Consider the following 22,993-nt stretch of genomic DNA (forward strand, 5'->3'; position numbering starts at 1 on the left):
GATTCGCTTCACGTCCTCGGCGGGAAAGCGGAACGTCGGACGTCGGGCCGGAAGTAACGCGCGCGGGGGTGCGTCGGGTGCCCACCTCTGCCGTACCGAGAGAGATCGTGCGCACGCGTGTGTGTGTGTGTGCGTGTGCGCGCGTGTGCGCGCGTGTGTGCGCGTGTGCGCGCGCGTGTGCGCACGTGTGAGTGCGTGTTTGCGCGCGTGTGCGCGCGTGTGCGTGTGCGCGCGTGTGTGCGCGCGTGTGCGTGTGTGCGCGCGTGTGTGTGTGCGTGTGTGCGCACGTGTGAGTGCGTGTGTGCGCGCGTGCGTGTGTGTGCGCGCGTGTGCGCGCGTGTGTGTGTGCGTGTGTGCGCACGTGTGTGCGCGTGTGTGCGCGCGTGCGTGTGTGTGCGCGCGTGTGCGCGCGTGTGCGTGTGTGTGTGCGCGTGCGTGTGCGCGTGCGTGCGCGTGTGTGGGCGCAGTGCTGCCCCCCCCCCTCCCACCCTGTGTGCAGTGCCAGGTGCTCGCTAACGGCACTTGACTCAAAAGTTTGTCGAGGCTAAACGTTTTTTGTTGTTGTTTGGTCTTGTGCGTGTGCGCAAGACGCGGCTCGCGCTCGCGCCCAGCGGATGACCCAGACGGTTTCGTCCGAGCTCAGGGTCTGTAGCTCCAGTGTATCCTGTGTTTCTTTCCTAACGAAACAACAGGAGGGGAAATAAATCACAGAAGTCGGGGGCTGAGCTCCGGAAAACGTTTCTTTCACCACCCCCACCACCACCCGCTCTCGACGCCCAAGTGTGTAATGAGAGAGGAGGGAGTGAACTGCAGACGACAGGAGTTGTAACCGGGTCTTTGTGTACGTCTATAGGGATCTGTGTGAGTCTATGAGTCTCTGTGGGGTAATTAAACAAAATATGAATGGAAAATGCGACGTCCCGGGAAGACAGGAAACGAGGTTGTAAAATATAAAGTTGTAAAAATATGAAATAATTATGGGACGAAAAAAGGTATACGGTGCTGCCAGGGAGAATACGGCTCACCACGCTCACCACGCTCACCACACTCACCACGCTCACCACACTCACCACGCTCACCACACTCACCACGCTCACCACGCTCACCGCGCTCACCACGCTCACCGCGCTCACCACGCTCACCACGCTCACCACGCGCACCGCGCTCACCACGCTCACCACACTCACCACACTCACCGCGCTCACCACACTCACCACGCTCACCACGCTCACCACAATCACCACGCTCACCACGCTCACCGCGCTCACCACACTCACCGCGCTCACCACACTCACCACGCTCACCACGCTCACCACAATCACCACAATCACCACACTCACCACGCTCACCACGCTCACCGCGCTCACCACACGCACCGCGCTCACCACGCTCACCACACTCACCACACTCACCGCGCTCACCACACTCACCACGCTCACCACGCTCACCACGCTCACAACACGCACCGTGCTCACCACGCTCACCACACTCACCACGCTCACCACGCTCACCACACTCACCGCACTCACCACGATCACCACGCTCACAACACGCACCGTGCTCACCACGCTCACCACACTCACCACACTCACCACACTCACCACGCTCACCACACTCACCACGCTCACCACGCTCACCACGCTCACAACACGCACCGTGCTCACCACGCTCACCACACTCACCACACTCACCACGCTCACCACACTCACCACGCTCACCACGCTCACCACGCTCACCACAATCACCACACTCACCGCGCTCACCACGCTCACCACGCTCACCACACGCACCGTGCTCACCACGCTCACCACGCTCACCACACTCACCGCGCTCACCACGCTCACCACGCTCACCACACTCATCACACTCACCGCGCTCACCACGCTCACCACGCTCACCACGCTCACAACACGCACCGTGCTCACCACGCTCACCACACTCACCACGCTCACCACGCTCACCACGCTCACCACACGCACCACGCTCACCACGCTCACCACACGCACCGTGCTCACCACGCTCACCGCGCTCACCACGCTCACCACGCTCACCACGCGCACCACGCTCACCACGCTCACCACTCTCACCACGCTCACCACACTCACCACTCTCACCACACTCACCACACTCGCCAGGCTCACCACGCTCACCACACTCACCACGCTCACCACACTCACCACGCTCACCGCACTCACTGCGCTCACCACGCTCACCGCGCTCACCACGCTCACCGCACTCACCACACTCACCACGCTCACCACGCTCACCACGCTCACCACGCTCACCACGCTCACCAAACTGGCAGATGAATCTGTTGCGGGAGCGGCAGGGGCGGTCGTTCCAATTGAAGCCAGACTCGGCGTGCATCACCACACAGTTGCCGAACCTAAACGCAAACAACCGCACGGCGGGACTTTACAAATCTCGACTGCAAACCTATTTCTTAAATAACTGCTTGTTGTTGTTGTGTTTAGTTCGTTGTCCTTCCCCCGCACCTCCGATGAACACGGTTGTTTACGTACGGTGTGAAAGAACGTCAACATACGTGCATATGAAGTCGTTTTAAACGAAGCATATGGAGTTCGGTCCGTTCCGCGATGATTCAGTGCCGGAGAGGTCCAACTCTCGTTATAACTTCTGCAAGCGTCGGGGGTTTGGCAGCATGTCAGGGTTTGGCAGCGTGCACAGTGATTTAGTGATTTGGATTAGATTCAAAATTGGACGGGTGGCTTATAGGGCAAGCAGCTGGTGCTACTGCTGAGTTCCTGAGTCCCATTCCAGGTAGCCGCCCCTACAGTGACTAGGAGCACTCCCTTTAAGAGTGTGCTCCTAATCTCAGCTCGTTGCCTGTATAAAAGACACCTGGGAGCCAGAAATCTTTCTGATTGAGAGGGGGTCAAATACTTATTTCCCTCATTAAAATGCAAATCAATTTATAACATTTTTGACATGCGTTTTTATGAAATTTGTTGTTGTTATTCTGTCTCTCACTGTTCAAATAAACATACCATTAAAATTATAGACTGATCATTTCTTTGTCAGTGGGCAAACGTACAAAATCAGCAGGGGATCAAATACTTTTTTCCCTCACTGTACACTTGAGAATCCAGAACTTGCGATTCTGGACAATACAAAATAACTGGAATTCTCTTGTGCAGTAGTGAGTTGATGGGCTCAAACTGCACGAAATTTGGCTAAATTCCAACTGCCAAACCCACGTATCTACTCACCCATTTTTAAATCCTTTATATTAAGTTCGCTTGCTTGCTTAGGACCGTGCAAATCTTTCGGTCGTTTTTTAACCCACTTCCCTTGATCCAATCGAGCTGACATTTTCCACACAGACTCGTTGTGCGTGACAATTAATGTTCGTGAAATTTTTTTCTCCAAAATGTTACACTTTTTAGGACAAAAATATAATATTTAATTACCAATTGCTTAATGGTGCAATGCAATCATCTGACCCACAGGTGGCAGCCATCTCAAGCCAGAGGACGAGATGACTAGCCGCCACGCATATAAAGGATTTATATTGAAAAACTTTTTTTTACGGGTTATACTTATTGGAAGTTTTTCGCCGGAAACAAACGGCAATGAAATGTAGGAGGTGTTAAAGTGTTCAGACACCAAATAGACACCTGTCGCCAGGCATGCCTGTGGTTAAACATGCGTGCAAACGTGCTTTGGTACTCTAAGGCATTGTCTTTGAAACTGATTGGCCTACACAAGAGACAGCCACTCGTACGGCTTCGTCTCGCCAGTGTCAGACCAGAGAACGCCAAAAGGCGAACAGCACAGAGGCAACGCACAATATCAAAGCAATCATCGTGGCGCGTGTTTGAGCAGTCATAATTGCCAGTTGCAATCGGTACCCGCACACAATGGTACCGCAAAACAAAACTACGTTTTCGGATTCGAAACATCGTACCTTAGACCCCCTGATTTGGGTGATTGATTTTTGTTGTTTCGTTGTTAATCCCAAAAATATGTCAAGAGAGCACCCCCCCCAACCCCCCAAACCCCCCTCATGCTCGCTCCGGGTTGTTCTCACCCGTGGCTGTCCGGCTGTCCCAAGGCGAAGCTGCTGAAGTTGACGGCTCTCCCGTCGTCCCAGCGGAAGACGCCTTTAGACACCTTGTAGGTGAGACCTGACGGACGTGAACACGGCCAGAGTTAAACTATCGGTCAATTAATATCGGCCCGCTTTTCCGGAACTGAATCGGGTCGCGGGGGCAGCGACTCCAGCAAGGCCTTCCACATCCTGCCGTGTCCTCCGCCAGCGGCATCAACCGTAGCTACCGGATCGCCGGTCTCTCCTTCAGCCAGGCGCACCACCGCCCCGGTCTCTCCAGGGCAATCGCGACCGGCCTCTGGGTCTTTTGCTTGGAGGACGTCATTCAAACGTATTCCGGAATCCTTAGCAGACGACCCATCCATCGTAGCTGGCTTCACGCTCAATAGTGCCGACTGGACTTGGAGTCTTTGGTGGATAGCCGCGATTCTCACCCGATCCCGAAGAGAGAGAGCCCTGCCACCGTGCGCAGAAAGCCAATTTCTGTTGCTTGCACCCTTGAGCGTGTCCTTTCCGTCAGGATCCAGGTTTCGTGCCCGTAGGTCACGTTCGGGACGAATATTGACCGGTAGACCGAGAGGTTTGCCTGAAGGCTCAGCTCCCGTCTTGAGACCACGGGAGTTAAACTATGAACTAAACAACTTGTTTATATTTTATCAGGTAAAGTCCACTGAGCTGGAAAACTCTTTTTACAGAAGTGCCTTGGCTATCACAAATAATGACAGCTCAACGAATCGGTGTATCGTGTGGAAATGTATAAAGGCTCGTTGATTCCAGGGGCGGTTTCTTCATTAGGGGGATTGGGCGACGCACCACCAATGTCATTCAACCACAGAGTCACGCTAGCCGTCACTGTCAGCCTCTGGATATAGTCCAATCAGCGTCATGTCACGTTCTGTGGAGTACCGCCTCTTTTTGGGCGATTTCACTCCGGCTGAGAATCGCCCCGAGTGGCCCCATAGACTTACATTCAAAGATGTTTTTTTTCGAACGGGGGCGCTGCAATGTATTCTCTATGGCTTCCGGGAGGGCTCGCCCTAACGTGCTTACGTCATCATACGTGCTTACGTCATCATACGTAAGCACGTTTCATCCAACAATACAATGTATCGCTACCTAGTGGAATCTTTAATAAAATAAACTTGAGTGGTTTGTTTTAATAGTGAGTATATAAACAAACAAGATGTATTGTAAGAGTCACTTTATTTTTCATTAATATTAAAGAAGTGAAGTTGCCTTTACATGCTTAAGCTGTTAATTTATTCATTGCATGGGTGGACCTTATCCTTATCAATCATCCAGACATTTGCCCCCCCTGAGAGATTTTGCCGCCACTGGTTGATTCTTAATACGGAGAGAAAAGTCGGAGGACCCGGAGAAAAATCCACGCGACCGCGGAGAGAGATAGACACGCAATCTCCAAAAAAACAGGCGTCAGGGTCGGGATCGAACCCACGACCTCCTGTATACCCGGCAAGGTAGTTAACATCTCGCCACCGCAGCACCAGTTATGCAGCTTTGCCCCCTGGGTTACCAGGGGCAGAACATATTCCCAATTTTTCCCAATCCACCGTCTATCCGATCCGAAGACGATGACGATTTTGTAGCGTGGGAGTTCTGGGGGGGGGGGGGAGGGGGTGGGGGGAGGTGAATCACAGAGCGGGCACGCGTGATCACCTATCCAGAATTTGTAGCGTGGGAGTTCTGGGAGGGGGGGGGGGGAAGGGGGTGAATCACGTAGCGGGCGTGCGTGATCACCTATCCAGAAGCTGTTAGACTCGGGCTCCAGGCCCGTGACGTCGTTGCTGTCGGTGGCCCTGAGCAGGTAGAAGGAAAGGAGGTCCTGCTCCCGCTGGCTCTCGATCTGCACCAGGGTCCCACCTCGTCCCTGCGCTCGCCAAAACACGGGAAGAAGACGACGGCAAGAAGAAAAAAAACGAAGCGGGTTCGAACGGAAAACGACGCGACACAGAGCGTGGCCTTAAAAGTATGATGGGTGACGTTTCGGGTGACGGCCCTTCTTCGTGACCTGATAAAAGACGGTTACCGCATCGTGTGCTTTCACACGTCTGGAACGTTCTTCCAATATTAGGAAGCCACTTGAGTTATATACTTCTAAATCTAGATTGAAAACTAGTTTCTTTAGAACTGCTTTTTGAGTTTAGTTTGTTGTCCTTCCCCTGCACCTCCGATTATCGCCGTTGGCCACGTACGGTGCGAAAGAAGTTCAACATACATACATGGCACATCGTGTGCCATAAACGGGTGTGCTATGAAGCAGAGCCAATGTCCGTTATACATCATGTCCTGCTAAGGCCACGCGCGGAGTTATTGACAAACGGATTGGCCGTCTTCTCCGTATGAGCACTGCGAGTTACCCTGGGGGAGGGGGGGGCGACTCCTGTCCCTTCACCCACTAACGACTCACTTCACCGTGTCACCCACCCACCCCTGCACTCACCACTTCACCCACCCCTGCACCCACCCCTGTACCCACCCCTGCACCCACCGCTGCACCCACCCCTGTACCCACCCCTGCAGCCACCCCTGCACCCACCCCTGTACCCACCCCTGCAGCCACCCCTGCACCCACCCCTGCAGCCACCCCTGCACCCACCACTTCACCCACCCCTGCACCCACCCCTGCACCCACCCCTGCACCCACCCCTGTACCCACCCCTGCAGCCACCCCTGTACCCACCCCTGCAGCCACCCCTGTACCCACCCCTGCAGCCAACCCTGTACCCACCCCTGCACCCACCCCTGTACCCACCCCTGCAGCCACCCCTGTACCCACCCCTGCAGCCACCCCTGCACCCACCCCTGCACCCACCCCTGCACCCACCCCTGCACCCACCCCTGCACCCACCCCTGCACCCACCCCTACACCCACCCTGCACCCACCACTTCACCCACCACTTCACCCACCCCTGCACCCACCCCTGCACCCACCCCTGCACCCACCACTTCACCCACCCCTGCACCCACCCCTGCACCCACCACTTCACCCACCACTTCACCCACCCCTGCACCCACCCCTGCACCCACCCCTGCACCCACCACTTCACCCACCACTTCACCCACCCCTGCACCCACCCCTGCACCCACCCCTACACCCACCCCTGCACCCACCACTTCACCCACCCCTGCACCCACCACTTCACCCACCACTTCACCCACCCCTGCACCCACCCCTGTACCCACCCCTGCACCCACCCCTGCACCCACCCCTACACCCACCCCTGCACCCACCACTTCACCCACCCCTGCACCCACCACTTCACCCACCACTTCACCCACCCCTGCACCCACCCCTGCACCCACCACTTCACCCACCCCTGCACCCACCCCTGCACCCACCCCTGCACCCACCCCTGCACCCACCCCTGCACCCACCCCTGCACCCACCCCTGCACCCACCCCTGCACCCACCACTTCACCCACCCCTGCACCCACCACTTCACCCACCCCTGCACCCACCCCTGCACCCACCCCTGCACCCACCCCTGCACCCACCACTTCACCCACCCCTGTACCCACCCCTACACCCACCCCTGCACCCACCCCTGCACCCACCCCTACACCCACCCCTGCACCCACCACTTCACCCACCCCTGCACCCACCCCTGCACCCACCCCTGCACCCACCCCTGCACCCACCACTTCACCCACCCCTGTACCCACCCCTACACCCACCCCTGCACCCACCCCTACACCCACCCCTGCACCCACCCCTGCACCCACCCCTGCACCCACCACTTCACCCACCCCTGCACCCACCACTTCACCCACCCCTGCACCCACCCCTGCACCCACCACTTCACCCACCACTTCACCCACCCCTACACCCACCCCTGCACCCACCCCTGCACCCACCCCTGCACCCACCCCTGCACCCACCCCTGCACCCACCCCTGCACCCACCACTTCACCCACCCCTACACCCACCCCTGCACCCACCCCTGTACCCACCACTTCACCCACCCCTGCACCCACCCCTGCACCCACCCCTGCACCCACCCCTGCACCCACCACTTCACCCACCCCTGCACCCACCCCTGCACCCACCCTTGCACCCACCCCTACACCCACCCCTGCACCCACCACTTCACCCACCACTTCACCCACCCCTGCACCCACCCCTGCACCCACCCCTGCACCCACCACTTCACCCACCCCTGCACCCACCACTTCACCCACCCCTGCACCCACCCCTACACCCACCCCTGCACCCACCACTTCACCCACCACTTCACCCACCCCTGCACCCACCCCTGCACCCACCCCTGCACCCACCACTTCACCCACCCCTGCACCCACCCCTGCACCCACCCCTGCACCCACCACTTCACCCACCACTTCACCCACCCCTGCACCCACCCCTGCACCCACCCCTGCACCCACCACTTCACCCACCCCTGCACCCACCCCTGCACCCACCCCTGCACCCACCCCTGCACCCACCCCTGCACCCACCCCTGCACCCACCACTTCACCCACGGACCACCCATTCCTTCACTCATCCGCCCGCCCATGTATTCCCCGCGGTCGCGTGGATTTTTTTTCTCTCGGGGTTTTTCCTCCACATTTAGAAAACGTGCGTTTAGACTGTTCAGATTATTTTGCTGCTATACATGTCCAAATAATAAGCCACTTTGTTGGGCTATCATTTGTGGCCAGCTCGCTTTAGCAATATACGTTAATACTCTTTGGTTCTTTCGGTATAGTCACGTAGAAAGGAAATAAATTAAATAATTTAATACGACGTGTCGATTGCAACACAAGCAGTCGTCATTAGGTAGAATTAAATTTGAGAGAGAGACAAAACACAGACACGGAGACACACAGACAGACACAGAACTCTGTGTGTCTATGTTGTGTGTCTCTCTCTCTGTGTGTCTCTGTGTTGTCTCTCTCTCTGCTTGTGTGTCTGTCTGTGTGTCTCCGTGTTTTGTCTCTCTCTCACATTTAGTTATACCTGATGACGATTGCTTGTGTTGCAATCGAAACGTCGTACTTTAATATTTAATTTATTTTCTTTCTACGTGACTTTACCGAAAGAACCAAAGAGTAATTCCTGCGGTCACGAAAGCTTCAAATCAAGATAAGTTAATACCTCAGTGGGCTTTGCCTGGTTGGGATGATGATAGTTCAGTGTCATTTGTGCGTGCGTTTGGGTGATTTGTTTACCTTTATTGTACTTTGCACTCCTATCGCGTTTGTTGTGATAGCTTCGCAAAAAAAGGGCCTATCGATTTGGGCCAGACACATCAGCCAAAAAAAATCTAAAGAGTCTAAAAAACTCACGGCAGGACGTCAACAAGCGGTACGACCCCCAAAACAACACAGGAGGAGAGGGGGGGGTGGTAGAGGGGGGGGGCGGCGTCGCTACCTGGCACTGGTTGCGCGCCGTGTAGAACGTCTCGCTGTCGTCCGATACGGAGAGGCAGTCGTCCTCCACACGCAGCGCGCAGCTGTGGTACGGGAACTCCGCTCGCTCTGCGACACGTGGGGGAGTGGGAGGAGGAGGAGGAGAGGCAACAGCCGACAACGCGCGGCCCCCTGAGTCGGCAGGCGGGCCGGAAAGGTGCCGCAGCCCGAAACGTCGCCTCTCTTCTTATCGTTGTTGTGGACAAAGATAAACAACAAGAAGAAAAAAAAACTCCGTATAAAAATGTAAAATGAGAGCAAAAAAAGCGATGTGTGCTCGACACGTGTTGGGTTTTTGTTGTTGTTGATGTTGTTGTTGTTGTGTGTGTGTGTGAATCGCCAGGGCATTTCTAAGAGACGCGGGACTCCAGCGAGGTATTCCACATGGCCAGAGAGTCCACAAGGTTACGAATTAGCGATGAAATTGTCGGTGTGGGACATCGTAAGTCGCTCACACAAGACAGATACTCGCCCATCGAGTGTCGGACGCTTGTGAACCAACAGCAAATAAAGTCATGGGTTCGATCGCCAACTCGGGTGCCTCTCCCGAGTTAGTGCGTCGTGTGTTCTTTCCGTGTTCTGCATGGGGTTCCTTCAGACTTCTCCGGTTTCCTCCTATAGCTAAAACAAACCTCGAGTGCAGTGTTCTTCACTCATTTTCAGAGGAGGGGGGAGGGGAGGCTACTTTCGCCGATAAGACACCACGTCAGCGCGTGAGGGCCGCCACACATTTGCAACCATTGGGGGTTTGACAGCAGCACGATGACCACGTGGGGTGTTTTCACTGTTTGTTTTTTGTCGAGGGGGGCCGCGCTCAAGGCCACCAGGGACCGCCACTGCTACGGTGTAACTGCTATTGTCCAAGCATCTTCTCAGGTTTTTTTCGGTAAAGTCACGTAGGCAAAAATTTTTAATTAATAAAAGTAAAATAAAACTAATTTAAAAAATTCACGACGTTTCGGAAGCAACACAAGCCTCCGTCTTCAGGTGGAACCGTCACAGCCACGACAGCTGTATCAAGTAAATGAGAGATCACAAGAAATACTACCACGTATATATAATGGCTGAGGGGGGAAGGGCCAGGAACGGCACACTTTTTTATTAATATGGTAAGGTGAGGCTTAAGATTAAGAGTAGACTGCATAACAAAGGACTGCTATTGTCCAAGCATCCCAATGCTGAAAAAATGGCACTGCAAATTACTCAATTGGCATCACCAACAACAACAACAACCGCCAGTCGCCACTAAGTGGCAGCGACGTCACCAAGGCGCTTGTACCAGGCTAGGTGCACGTTAAGGCCACGTGAAGTGTCGAACGCCCGCTGGCAGGAGGTCACGGGACAGACCCAGCAGGTGCCATTGGTTGACTGAGATGACTGGCTGATGCACCACATGTGCCCCTCTACTGTGCCAACTTGGCATCAAAACAAATATCCCCCTTGTAGCCTGTAACAGACTATTGGGGCAAGTGCTGTTAGCGAGCACATATGAAGGCCGGCACGGCACACGAGGGTGTGAGTGGCCAGCACCACGCACGATCACCTTTGCCTTACTAGTGGCGATGTTTACATACCAAACCAGGTACTCATTTTAGGCCGAGTCGATCTAGGGGAGGCCCAGGACCGGTTCTGATAATCGTCACTGGTGTTGGCCGTGAGCAGGAATCCAACTCGGGTCGCCGGATTCGTCGAACAGGTCGCGAACCGCGACACCAACGCCCACCACTCACGGAAACATCGCCCCCTACTGCGAACACAAACTTGGTCCGAAAAAAAGTCCGAGACTTTCCCGAGGCGAAGCAGTGTAATAATAGGACGTACTAATAAGTCCTCTTCCTCTTGTGTAAATAGAACACATGTTGTCATTTAAAGCTTTCTTGACTGCAGGGATTCATATTATTGGTTCTTTCGGTAAAGTCACGTAGAAGGGAAATAATAAAATAATAAAAATATAAAACAATAAAATTCTCACGACGTTTCGACTGCAACACAAGCAATCATCATCAGGTGTGAAAAACACACTAATTTTCTTGCTGTGTTTTCACACCTGATGATGATTGCTTGTGCTGCAGTCGAAACGTCGTGAGAATTTTACTGTTTTATATTTGGATTATTTTATTATTTCCCTTCTACGTGACTTTACCGAAAGAACCAAGAATAAGAACACATGTTGTTGTTGTTGTTAACGTTGTCGACCGCTCCCCTATTGCTGTGACGTGTGAAGCACCATGCTTGCGTCACTCCGTGTCGTTCTGCGTCGCAGACCAATCACGTAGCCGTAATTGTTCGCCAAGACCCCGCACCGTTGCAGCAACGTCCGTACCACGTGGCAGGACGCCAATGAAATAACAAGATCACCCGGGGCCTTCCTCCTCAAAAAACAAAAACACAATGATGTCGATCTAATCCCCTAGGGGAGAACTGGCGTGACGAGAGGCTTCACCTGCACAGGTGAGCCCTCCGTAGCCCAGGTCACAGACGCACGAGCACTCCTCCTCCCTGTACCGTCCGTGCACGCACGGGTAGGAGCACTTCACTGAAAGACAAACAACAACAACAACAACATCCACGACGCCTTCACACAGTCTCATTGGTGTCGGGGTCAAACGTCCCAACGCTGTTGGAAATTACTCCATTGGGATTGGTCGCATGCAGGAGGTGGCATCCGTGTGGAGCTCTTTACAAATCCAGCCCCCCCCCACCTTCATCCGTGGGAGAGGTCGGGGAGGGAGGTGCTGGAGATGGGGGTGGTGGAGAGGTGGGGGTGGTGGGAGAGGTGGGGGTGGTGGGAGAGGTGGCGATGGTGGCAGAGGTGGGGGTGGTGGGAGAGGTGGGGGTGGTAGGAGAGGTGGGGGTGGTGGCAGAGGTGGGGGTGGTGGCAGAGGTGGGGGTGGTGGGAGAGGTGGGGGTGGTGGGAGAGGTGGGGGTGGTGGGAGAGGTGGGGGTGGTGGGAGAGGAGGCGGTGGTGGGAGAGGAGGCGGTGGTGGGAGAGGTGGGGGTGGTGGGAGAGATGGGGGTGGTGGGAGAGGTGGGGGTGGTGGGAGAGGTGGGGGTGGTGGGAGAGGAGGCGGTGGTGGGAGAGGAGGCGGTGGTGGGAGAGGTGGGGGTGGTGGGAGAGATGGGGCTGGTGGGAGAGGTGGGGGTGGTGGGAGAGGTGGGGGTGGTGGGAGAGGTGGGGGTGGTGGGAGAGATGGGGGTGGTGGGAGAGGTGGGGGTGGTGGCAGAGGTGGGGGTGGTGGGAGAGGTGGGGGTGGTGGCAGAGGTGGGGGTGGTGGGAGTGGTGCGGGTGGTGTGAGAGGTGGGGGTGGTGGGAGAGGTGGGGGTGGTGTGAGAGGTGGGGGTGGCGGGGTGAGAGGTGTGGGAGGTGTAGGAGGTGGGCGAGGTGGATGGGGGAGAGGAGGCGGTGGTAGGGAGGGTGGTGTGGGTCCTCACCCTGGCAGTATTTCCCAGAGAAGCCGGACGCACAGCTGCACCTGCAGCTCGACGAGTCCAGGTGGCCGTGGCGCCCGCAGTTCATCCGGCAGCGGTTCTGCGGCACCTCTGCGGAGACGGCGCCGTGGCAACCTTCGCTTAGACGCGTTGCGCGCTCACGAATGTGCTTACTCGTGAGCGGAGAATGAGCGGGGAGAGAGCGTAGAATGAGCGGAGAAGGAGAGAGTTTAGTGGAGAGTGAGTGGAAATGAGTAGAGAATGGCGGAAACATGAATGGCGAATTGAGTGGAAAACGAGTGAATGCGTGGAAAACGAGGGAATGGGTGTAAAACGAGGGAATGGGTGGAAAACGAGGGGTTGCGTGGAAAACGAGGGAATGTGTGGAAAACGAGGGGTGCGTGGAAAACGAGGGAATGGGTGGAAAACGAGGGGGTGCGTGGAAAACGAGGGAATGGGTGGAAAACGAGGGAATGTGTGCAAAACGAGGGGTGCGTGGAAAACGAGGGAATGGGTGGAAAACGAGGGGGTGCGTGGAAAACGAGGGAATGGGTGGAAAACGAGGGAATTGGTGGAAAACGAGGGGTGCGTGGAAAACGAGGGAATGGGTGGAAAACGAGGGAATTGGTGGAAAACGAGGGGTGCGTGGAAAACGAGGGAATGGGTGGAAAACGAGGGGTGCGTGGAAAACGAGGGAATGTGTGGGAAACGAGGGAATTGGTGGAAAACGAGGGAATTGGTGGAAAACGAGGGGTGCGTAGAAAACGATGGAATGGGTGGAAAACGAGGGGGTACGTGGAAAACGAGGGAATGAGTGGGAAACGAGTGGAGAAGATACGTACTGGATGTGTGTTGAACCTCTTTCACATCGTACATAGCCAACCGTGCTAATCGGTGATGCGGGAACTTTGCATCAAAGTTCCGATTGCATTGTGAAGACTGACAGAGAGACCAGACACAGCTTTTACATTAACCCGTTTCAGTCCCCAGCAAAGTGTTGCCCAAGCACACATTAACAAATTAACCTCAACACGTGCCCCAGCTTGTCGTCAACATTCGTTATAAAGCATTAATAATAATGCTAAAGGGCTGCCGGTTAGAGACAGAGAGAGTAGAGGGGGTGGGGGGAACACCAAAAGATTGAAGGAAAGGGTGACGTTGGGCACAGAGAAAGAGAGACGCAGCCACACGTGACTTCACTTTTACTCCGCACGTCCCGGGAGATTCATCGTTAGAAGACAGAAGCCAAGAAACAATGAACAAGCAACAACAACAACAATCTAACCAGCAACAATAGCAGCAGCACAACGGTCAAGCTGCAAGGCTTCTTAGACGCAACCGCACGTCATTTATCCAGGAGAGCGTCAACGGGTCCCATTGCCAAAGTTCGGGTCGTTCCGTATCGACGACCTGCGGCTGCAAGAGTCAGCATTGAATAACCCACTAAGTGGCAGTCCATAAATGACGTCACGCGATTTTGGACGAGTTTTGACCCCCCCACCCCCACCCCTCGTCACACGGCGTCACAAAAAGTCAGACCCCCCCCCCCCTCAAATATGACGTCACAAAGCTCTGCCCCCCCCCCCCTCCCAAAAAAATTTAACATGCTCCAAATCTTAGTTCTTTCGGTAAAGTCACGTAGGTAAAAATATGAAGTTAAAATTATTAAAAATAAAATAATAAAATCACGACGTTTCGGAGGCAACACAAGTCTCCGTCATCAGGTGGGACCGTCACTTGATGCAGCAAATCTGGCTGTGACGGTCCCACTTGATGACGGAGACTTGTGTTGCCTCTGAAACGTCGTGATTTTATTATTTTATTTTTATTAACTTAAGTTTTTTACCTACGTGACTTTACCGAAAGAACTAAGAGTATGAATCCTTGCAGTCACTAAAGCTTCAAATCTAGAATGCTTCAAATCACTTTAAACTCATGTCATTGTAGTGCGTATTTAATGTGCCGCTGCATTCTGATGCTGTAGGAGAAAACATTTATTAAAAAGTATATTTAATTAAGTAGAACGTGTTGTCTATATCTTCTTGTTTCTTTCGGTAAAGTCACGTAGAAGGGAAGTAATAAAATAATAAAAATAAAACATAATAGAACAATTCTCACGACGTTTCGGCTACAACGCAAGCAGCCGTCTTCAGGTGAAGAATGAGACACTACCAAACTAGGAGCTTATATATAAGCTGCATTGGGGGTTGAAGAGCGCCTTAACAAAAAGAATGTGCATGTGAAGAGGGATTTAGCATATTCATGGAAAATGCGTAGGCGTTGGGCGGGGGGGTGTCAAAGTCATATTATGCCCATGCATTATGCAGGATCAGCAGCAACCAAGGGGGGTGCAGGGATTAGCAGTAACAAAGGAAAGGAATGTTAATGATATGTAGCTGCAGTTACTCAACAACCACGTAGAAAACTAAAGTATAAACTACATAAAAAACTAAAGTATAAACTGCATCGCACCATCAGTATACTTACTATACTCTATAATAAGCTGAGTTACTAACAGCAAGTAATACATTACAATTTTACCTCGTAAAAATTCTATAATATGCTTCCATCTAAACCTTATTCTCTTACATCACACGAGCATATACCGTACTATATACTGCCATAGATAAACCCAACATTAAATTATATACTGTATTGCTGTAAACCAACCTATATCTTATACATTTAATATCACACTATGTATTATTCTACACACCCTAATGTGTATCGAAATGGTTTATTACGTCCTTCCAATGATTGCTGAGCCAGAATCCATCTTCTCGGTTAAAGTTGTCTCTGTGTTTGTATATGTGGATCGCCTCATGAACGAATCTCTCATGATAGCCAGATGGCTTGCAGAGAACCTCTGTCTTGGAGAAGTCAATATCATGTGAGCCCACTGAGTTGTAACAGTGATCTGCCACGGCTGAGGTGTTAGTCCTACCGTGTTTCAGGTCAGCTTTATGTTCACGGATGCGGTCCGAGACATGTCGTTTGGTTTCCCCAATGTAACTGCTACCACAGAGGAAACTTAGTTTGTAGACGCCAGGGTACTGTATGTCTGGAACCACATCTTTTACAGACGGTACCAGATCACGGATTTTATGTACTGTGTTGAATCGGACCTGGATCTTGTGTTTAATCAGGATTTTGGAGATCTTTTTTGTGACCCCAGCAATGTAGGGTAAGGTGATGGTCTTGAAAGGCTCCTCAACAGGATCCTTCTTGATGGTCGGAGTGATGGCTTTGCGGATTGTATAGTCGGAGTAACCATTTGCCTTAAGAGCTTGGCGTACGTGTTTGAGTTCACTGGAAATGTGTTCATGGTCGGAGATGCATTGGGCTCTATGATATAGAGTCTTGATGAGGGAATTCTTCTGAGATGGATGGTGGTGGGAATCCGGTTTTAGATAAGCATCCGTGTGGGTGGCTTTCCTGTAGACAGAGTGGCTCATTGAACCATCAGGTCTCCTTTTGATTAGGACATCCAAAAAGGGTAGCTTGCCATCATTTTCGACTTCCATGGTGAATCTGATGGCTGGGTGTATGGAATTGATGTGGTCGAGAAATTGGTCTAGAGCAGGCCGGCCATGTGGCCAGATGACAAAAGTGTCGTCTACGTACCTCTTCCATAAGGTCGGGCGTAGAGTGGAAGTCTGGATGGCGTCAGTCTCAAATTTCTCCATGAAGATGTTGGCTACAACCGGAGATAGGGGGGAGCCCATTGGGGTGCCCTCAATTTGCTTGTAGAAGGTTCCATTCCAGGTGAAGTATGTATTGGTTAAGCAGTGTCTCACCAGGGGGGGTACCCCAGCATTCAGTCCTTGATGAACCAAGTCTTCAATGATTGCGATGGTGTCAGGCACAGGTACCTTGGTGAACAAGGAAACCACATCAAAACTGACAAGCAGGTCGTCTGGGGACAGGGCAATCCCCTTGATTGTCGATACCAGGTCAGTAGAGTTTAGTACTGCAGAGGTGGTTTTTCCAGTGAAAGGCCGTAGGATTTCGGACAAAAAACGAGCCAGTTTGTAAGTGGGGGAGTTGATAGTAGAGACAATGGGACGAAGAGGTGTATCTTCTTTATGTATTTTTGGCAAGCCGTACAATCTTGGTGGTCTGGCTGCAGAAGGTTTCAACGAGAACTGTTTGGTCAGATCAATTAATGCGGTTGAAGCAGAAATGATGTTGTTGGTTTTGGAGACGAGGCTGTTGGTGGGGTCTCTTTTTATTTTTGTATAGCTGCCATCGTTTAGTAGTTCTTGAATTTTGTTGTTGTATTCTATTTTGTCCATGATGACAGTGGCATTGCCTTTGTCGGCTGAGAGGATGACAATGTCATCCCTCTTTTTTAATTGAGCTAATTCAAAACGCTCCTCTTTGCTGATGTTGCTAGCTGGCATCTTAGCGTTTTGTCTATATTTATTTAAAGTTGCGCATTTTTATGTGATGTCACATTTCTCAACCCCCCCCTCTCGTCACGCATCGTCACAAATGTCTGACCCCCCCCCCCCCCCCTGTGTGACGTAATTTATGGACGGCCCCTTATGCTTCGGTGTTTGAGTTTCAGTATGCAGCAGTCTGGAACTATGTTCTGGGAATTATTGTTTGCCAGGTCAGCAAACGTCTCGGCTAATTTTGTAATTATATATACGTGGGTGTGTGTGTCTTTCCATAGTGCGCCAGTCATTGAATGGTTACAAAGCGCTGTTCGTGTGAAAATTTTCAACGCTCCGTACAATCATTGCAATATTCAAGGCACAATAGACGTTTGCATATATGCAAATGATCACAAATATACACGTTTTTTCATGATGGCTCATGCATATACACGTATATATAATCCTATTCAAAGCATTATATCAATACAAGGTACAATAACGTGGACTTATTTTGGATGGGCGTGCCCTGATGCAATGCACCATATACGTTTGTATATACAGTATTAAAACATGTGTTGAGTAGTTCCGACGGACGTACTCGTAGACGGAGGTTAGTTAAGGGTTTCCGTCAGGGTTTATTAACGCTTATCAATATTACACAGCAGGGTACACAACTCCCAGGGGCTAGGGGGGTCCTACTCTGAGTCCGGGTCCCTGCCGGCTAGCTCCGGTCTCTCTCTCTCTCGTGTCGGATCGTGGACTCTGCCGACTCCACCGAGCGGAAAGAGAAGCACCTCTACGGCTACCACCGGCTTCTCCCCAGACTCACTACTCGATCCCTCTCTCTACCCCTGGTTCCCTCTTCACCCTGTTTACTTTACCCGTTCCCACAGTGACCCCGCTTACGTCACGGGGTATGCCTTAAGTACCATAGGAGACGTGACGTCATCGCACTGAACGACACACCTGACGTCACGTCCCCATTTTACTCCTCTACACATTTATAAGCACACGCGTAAATATAAATGTGTCGTAAATGTGCCCCTGCTTCAGGCAGTGGCGGCTCCTGCAAAATCTCTCAGGGGGGGGCAAATGTCTGGATGATTGATAAGGATAAGGTCCACCCATGCAATGGATAAATTAACAGCTTAAGCATGTAAAGGCAACTTCACTTCTTTAATATTAATGCAAAATAAAGTGACTCTTACAATACATATTGTTTGTTTCTGTACTCACTATTAATACAATCCACTCAAGTTTCTTTTATTAAAGATTCCACTAGGTGGCGACAAATTATATTGTTGGATGAAACGTGCTTACGTATGATGACGTAAGCACGTTAGTGCGAGCCCTCCCGGAAGCCATAGATAATGCATTGCAGAGCCCCCCGGTCGAAAAAAAACATCTTTGAATGTAAGTCTATGGGGCCACTCGGGGCGATTCTCAGCCGGAGTGAAATCGCCCAAAAAGAGGCGGTACTCCACAGAACGTGACATGACGCTGATTGGACTATATCCAGAGGCACAGTGACGGCTAGCGTGACTCTGTGGTTGAATGACATTGGTGGTGCGTCGCCCAATCGCCCTAATGAAGAAACCGCCCCTGGCTTCAGGTCACCCAACGCCTGCCCCAGGCTCACGTCAACCAGCGCCCCTTGCTCACCGCACAGGCCACCTGCGCCCTGGTGCTTGAAGCAGCCGGACTTGACGGAGGTGCAGAGCGAGCACCAGTCTCCCGCCTTGTAGGGAGCGATCGTCTTGCCGTCCAGAAGCCAGTTTCCTCTGCCGGGGATCAAAGCGAACTCAGTCAAACGAGCGGGTGGGTACGAGCGAGCCCGACGGCCACTTGAATCGCAGGTTGCCTTGAAGGCGAAGAGACGTTGGACTTGGGATATTTAGAGGCGAGCGAAATGACGAACACGTGGCCGGGTGTCAAAAGGTCAGATTTGTGAACACCTGGAGGAAATGATCTTGGCAACAATATTGCACTGGGCGAGGGAAGTTAATTGGTCAGGGCGGGTATGTGACGGTGGTTCCACAAAACCAGAATCAAAATCTGAATATTGAGAGTGGAGGAATCCGATGAGCTATAACGCTCTTGTGTTTTAGCAGATGTCCAGTAGGTGAACTGTTGATTGCACACCTTGACGCGGATTCTGAGCGAACGCATGCTTAGCACACGCAAGCCCGGCATTGTGGTATTGTTGCAGTAATCAAGGGTAGTTATTGAGAGCGGTGGTGCCCAAGAATTTGACTCAGTCAGGGTCGGGGGGGGGGCTTGCTCCCAACTTATTGACTGTGGATAACATTCCACACGCAGAGCGCTACCCACCCTGGTGAGCCACTGGGTGGCAGTGTCGGTCCGTTACTACGCTCGACGCGAACACGGCCTTTTCGCCGGGAAGTTGGTGGTGGCGATGCACGTGGCCTGGAATCCAGCACTGTTGGAAGCGAGGATTGGGGGTATCACGTGACCAACGTTTTGAAACTCCCTTACCCGCGGGCATCGAGGTGGTGACATAACCTGGCTCTCTAAGAGAAGGCGGTACAGCAATATGTGTACTCCACCTGTTCCGTCTGCACGGGATACGGTGTTTCCCCCTCGCACGCGTGGATTTTCTCCTCCCACGTGGCCACACCTCGCAACCCCACACCTACGACAACCTGGCAAGTCCTGGTGGTGGTGGTCCCCCCATCCAAAACACTAACCAGGCTCGACCCCTGCTTAGCTGTTGAGATTCGTCGCATTCAGGTTGATTTGGTTGTAGGAGAGTCGCATACGCGGTCAGCGAATCGCCCTGGAATATTCCGGATTGACACGGTCGTGCCTTGCCGCCCTCCGCACTGCGGGCTTCGGTTGGCACGTGGGGTACATTTAATTAGGCCCGGGCGCACATATTTAAAAGGCGCCACTTGTCACCCTACTGTCACAAGTGATAGGTGCGTGTGGGTCTGCGAGCGATTGACAGATGCCTCCAGCCGAGTGCTGTCCCAGCTGAGGCTGGGCCGGGCTAGACCGAGTGCCCCCCCCCCCCCGAAGCGGAGCACCGCCCCCCCCCCCCTGAATGTTTCGAGCCGAGACGTTAGCCGGCGTCGCAAAGCAGCGAGACGGGTGACGGTGTCGCGAAGGTTTGGGGCCGTCCATAAATGACGTCACGCGAATTTTGGACGATTCTTGACCCCCCCCCCCCCCTCGTCACACGGCATCACAGAAAGTCAGAACCCCCCTCAAATATGACGTCACAAAGCTCTGCCCCCCCCCTCCCCAAAACCATGTTTCCATTTTGAAAATAAAACATGCTTCAAATCGCTTTAAACTATTGTCATTTTAGTGCGTATTTAATGTGGCGCTGCACTTTGATGTTGTAGGAGTGTTGATATAATAATTAGTGTTGTTATAACAATTCTATATTTATTTAAAGTTGCGCATTTTTACGTGACGTCACATTTCTCAACTCCCCCCCTCTCGTCACACATCGTCACAAATGTCTTACCCCCCCCCCTCGGTGCGTGACGTCATTTATGGACGGCCCCTTTGGCACCTTGCCCCGGTTGCCAAAATCTAGCCACGGCTTTGGAATTTGCCGATGCCCATGGGCAGGAGGGCGTTGAAGTGAGCGCGTGCGTGTGTCTGTGTGTAGGGGGAGCGGTAGTGTAGCGGTCAGCGCGCTACGAACCCGGCATCCCGAGTTCGATTCGATTCCCGCTCACGGCCAACACCAGCGACAATAATCTGAACCGGTCCTGGGCCTCCCCTAAGTCGACTCGGCCTCACATGAGTACCTGGTGCGGTGTGTAAAAATCATCGCCTCCGGGGAGACAAAGGCGGCCGGGCATAGTGCTGGCCACCCACCCCCTCGGCTGCCGTTCCGGCCGTCATAGGTGCTCGCTAACAGCACTTGTCCCAACGGCCTCTTTAGGTAACACGGGGGATCTTTGTCTTTGTATGGAGGTGGAGGGTGGAACGGTGGTGCAGTTGTTGGCACAATAACCCTTCCGTGCCCTCCGCTCACCCGGGCAGGTAGACGCACGCAAACGCCTCCACGCGGCTCCCTGGGTCCCGGCACCAGCGCTTGGCGCAGCCCACGCGACTCGCCGAGGCCCACACCATCTACTCGGCGAGGAAGACGTGATGGGTGCGTGTACGTGCGCGTGTGTGTGTGTGTGTGTGCGCGACACGGGCGTGTGGGGAGCGATAGTGTAGCGGTTAGCGCGCTGCGCTATGAACCCGGCGACACGGGTTCGATTCCCGCTCACTGCCAACATCAGTGACGATTATATGAACCGGTCCCGGGCCTCCCCTAGGTCGATTCAGCCTCAAATGAGTACCTGGTGCGGTGTGTAAACATTGCCACTAGGGAGACAAAGGCGGTCGGGCGTGGTGCTGGCCGCCCACCCCCTCGTGTGCCGTGCCGGCCTTCATAGGTGTTCGCCAACAGCACTTGCCCCAAACAGTCTGTTACAGACTATACGGTGGAGTTTTGTCTTTGTGCGACACGGTCCCATCGGTGAGCCTGCGTTGGCAAGGGGCAGAGACCCAGCCAGTCACCGCATGCCTCAACAGCTTTTGTTCTGCCAGATATAGGGGGCTAAACGGGCGCGGCAGGGGCTGGAGAAGACACCGACTGATGTGGCACAGGAGGATATGGAGCTGACTGGACTTGCAGATGACCGGCACCAGCAGTGTCAAGATCGGCCTCTGTGGAGGAGGAGGAGGAGGCTCGTGAAGGACGCTGCTGGGCAGTCGGAAGCAGTCGCCCTCCAAACAACAACAACAACAACAACAGGAGGGCAGTGGAAGCGACTCTCGCAACAGCGAGCGAGCGAGAGTCGTCGCGCGTGTGCCGAGGGTTGCGCACCTGCGTGTAGTGGCGGCACGTGCGGTTGTGCGCGCACCCTGCCCGCGCGTAGTCGTAGTTCTGCCCCTCCGAGAACCACGAGGCGAGGACGCCGGCGAACGATGTCGCCCCGTGCGGCGCGCGATGCAGGTTCACCCCGAGGCGTTGGTGGCCTCCACCTCTTCCAGCTGCTCCGGTCCCCTGAATCCCCGGTTCATCTGCCGCTCGGGGATTATCGCAAGCGACTGCCGCCCACTCGTGGGCGGCTTGAGCCAAGGATTCGTCCCACTCCTGTGGAGGCAGCGGGCCGCAGAGCTCGTGCGTTAGGGTTCGCTCCGGAGTTCGCGTCGGCCTGAATGCGCCTGTGTGATCTCGTCTGTACCCAGAAACCCGAGCCGTGTGAAGTATGGCCAAACAGCCTTCGCGAAGCGACAATGAATGGGGGGACACCTTCGACCTTCAGTAGATTGACAATTGACAAAAGGGTGTACATTATGATTGATAATATTGATTCAAACACATGTGTTTGGTTAGGTTGTGTTCAATGTGTGTCGTAAATCCTACTCCACCCGACACAGGCAATGAAGTAAATCTGAACATTTGTTAGCGCGCACTCCTATGGGTCCAGTCCATCGAGAATGCGTACTCATCAGGCAGAGTCAGCTGTTCGGAACAACACTGTCTTAAGTCTGTTGCAAAACTGTCTCAGACTCCGTCTATCGCTCTCTGCGTTAACCTCCCGCGTTGTCTCCATCGGTCTCTCTGTCCCTCTCCATAGACGCGCGTGTCCACTCTCGGTCACTCCGTCGCCCTGAGTGTGTCTACACAGCAATACAGTACCTC

At 53.5% G+C, this 22,993-nt stretch overlaps 1 protein-coding gene across 1 annotated transcript in view; it reads right to left on the bottom strand.

Annotated features, from left to right (window-relative positions):
* Nucleotides 1–496: 496 nt before the first annotated feature.
* LOC133352595 (C-type lectin domain family 18 member A-like) overlaps nucleotides 497–22,993 on the bottom strand; it is a 28,537-nt gene continuing 6,040 nt past the window's right edge. Inside the window, exons 3-12 of the mRNA XM_061568341.1 lie at nucleotides 22,172–22,441; nucleotides 21,326–21,423; nucleotides 18,976–19,094; nucleotides 12,935–13,042; nucleotides 11,946–12,038; nucleotides 9,465–9,571; nucleotides 5,831–5,960; nucleotides 4,052–4,148; nucleotides 2,295–2,386; nucleotides 497–677 (exon numbers count right to left, since the gene is read on the bottom strand). Of these exons, the coding sequence (XP_061424325.1) occupies nucleotides 640–677; nucleotides 2,295–2,386; nucleotides 4,052–4,148; nucleotides 5,831–5,960; nucleotides 9,465–9,571; nucleotides 11,946–12,038; nucleotides 12,935–13,042; nucleotides 18,976–19,094; nucleotides 21,326–21,423; nucleotides 22,172–22,441 (1,152 nt within the window). The 3' untranslated portion in view covers nucleotides 497–639. The remainder of the gene's footprint in view (nucleotides 678–2,294; nucleotides 2,387–4,051; nucleotides 4,149–5,830; nucleotides 5,961–9,464; nucleotides 9,572–11,945; nucleotides 12,039–12,934; nucleotides 13,043–18,975; nucleotides 19,095–21,325; nucleotides 21,424–22,171; nucleotides 22,442–22,993) is intronic.

This window comes from Lethenteron reissneri, chromosome 41, assembly GCF_015708825.2.
Source record: "Lethenteron reissneri isolate LAM-NWPU_2019-01 chromosome 41, ASM1570882v1, whole genome shotgun sequence".
Taxonomy (NCBI): domain Eukaryota; kingdom Metazoa; phylum Chordata; class Hyperoartia; order Petromyzontiformes; family Petromyzontidae; genus Lethenteron; species Lethenteron reissneri.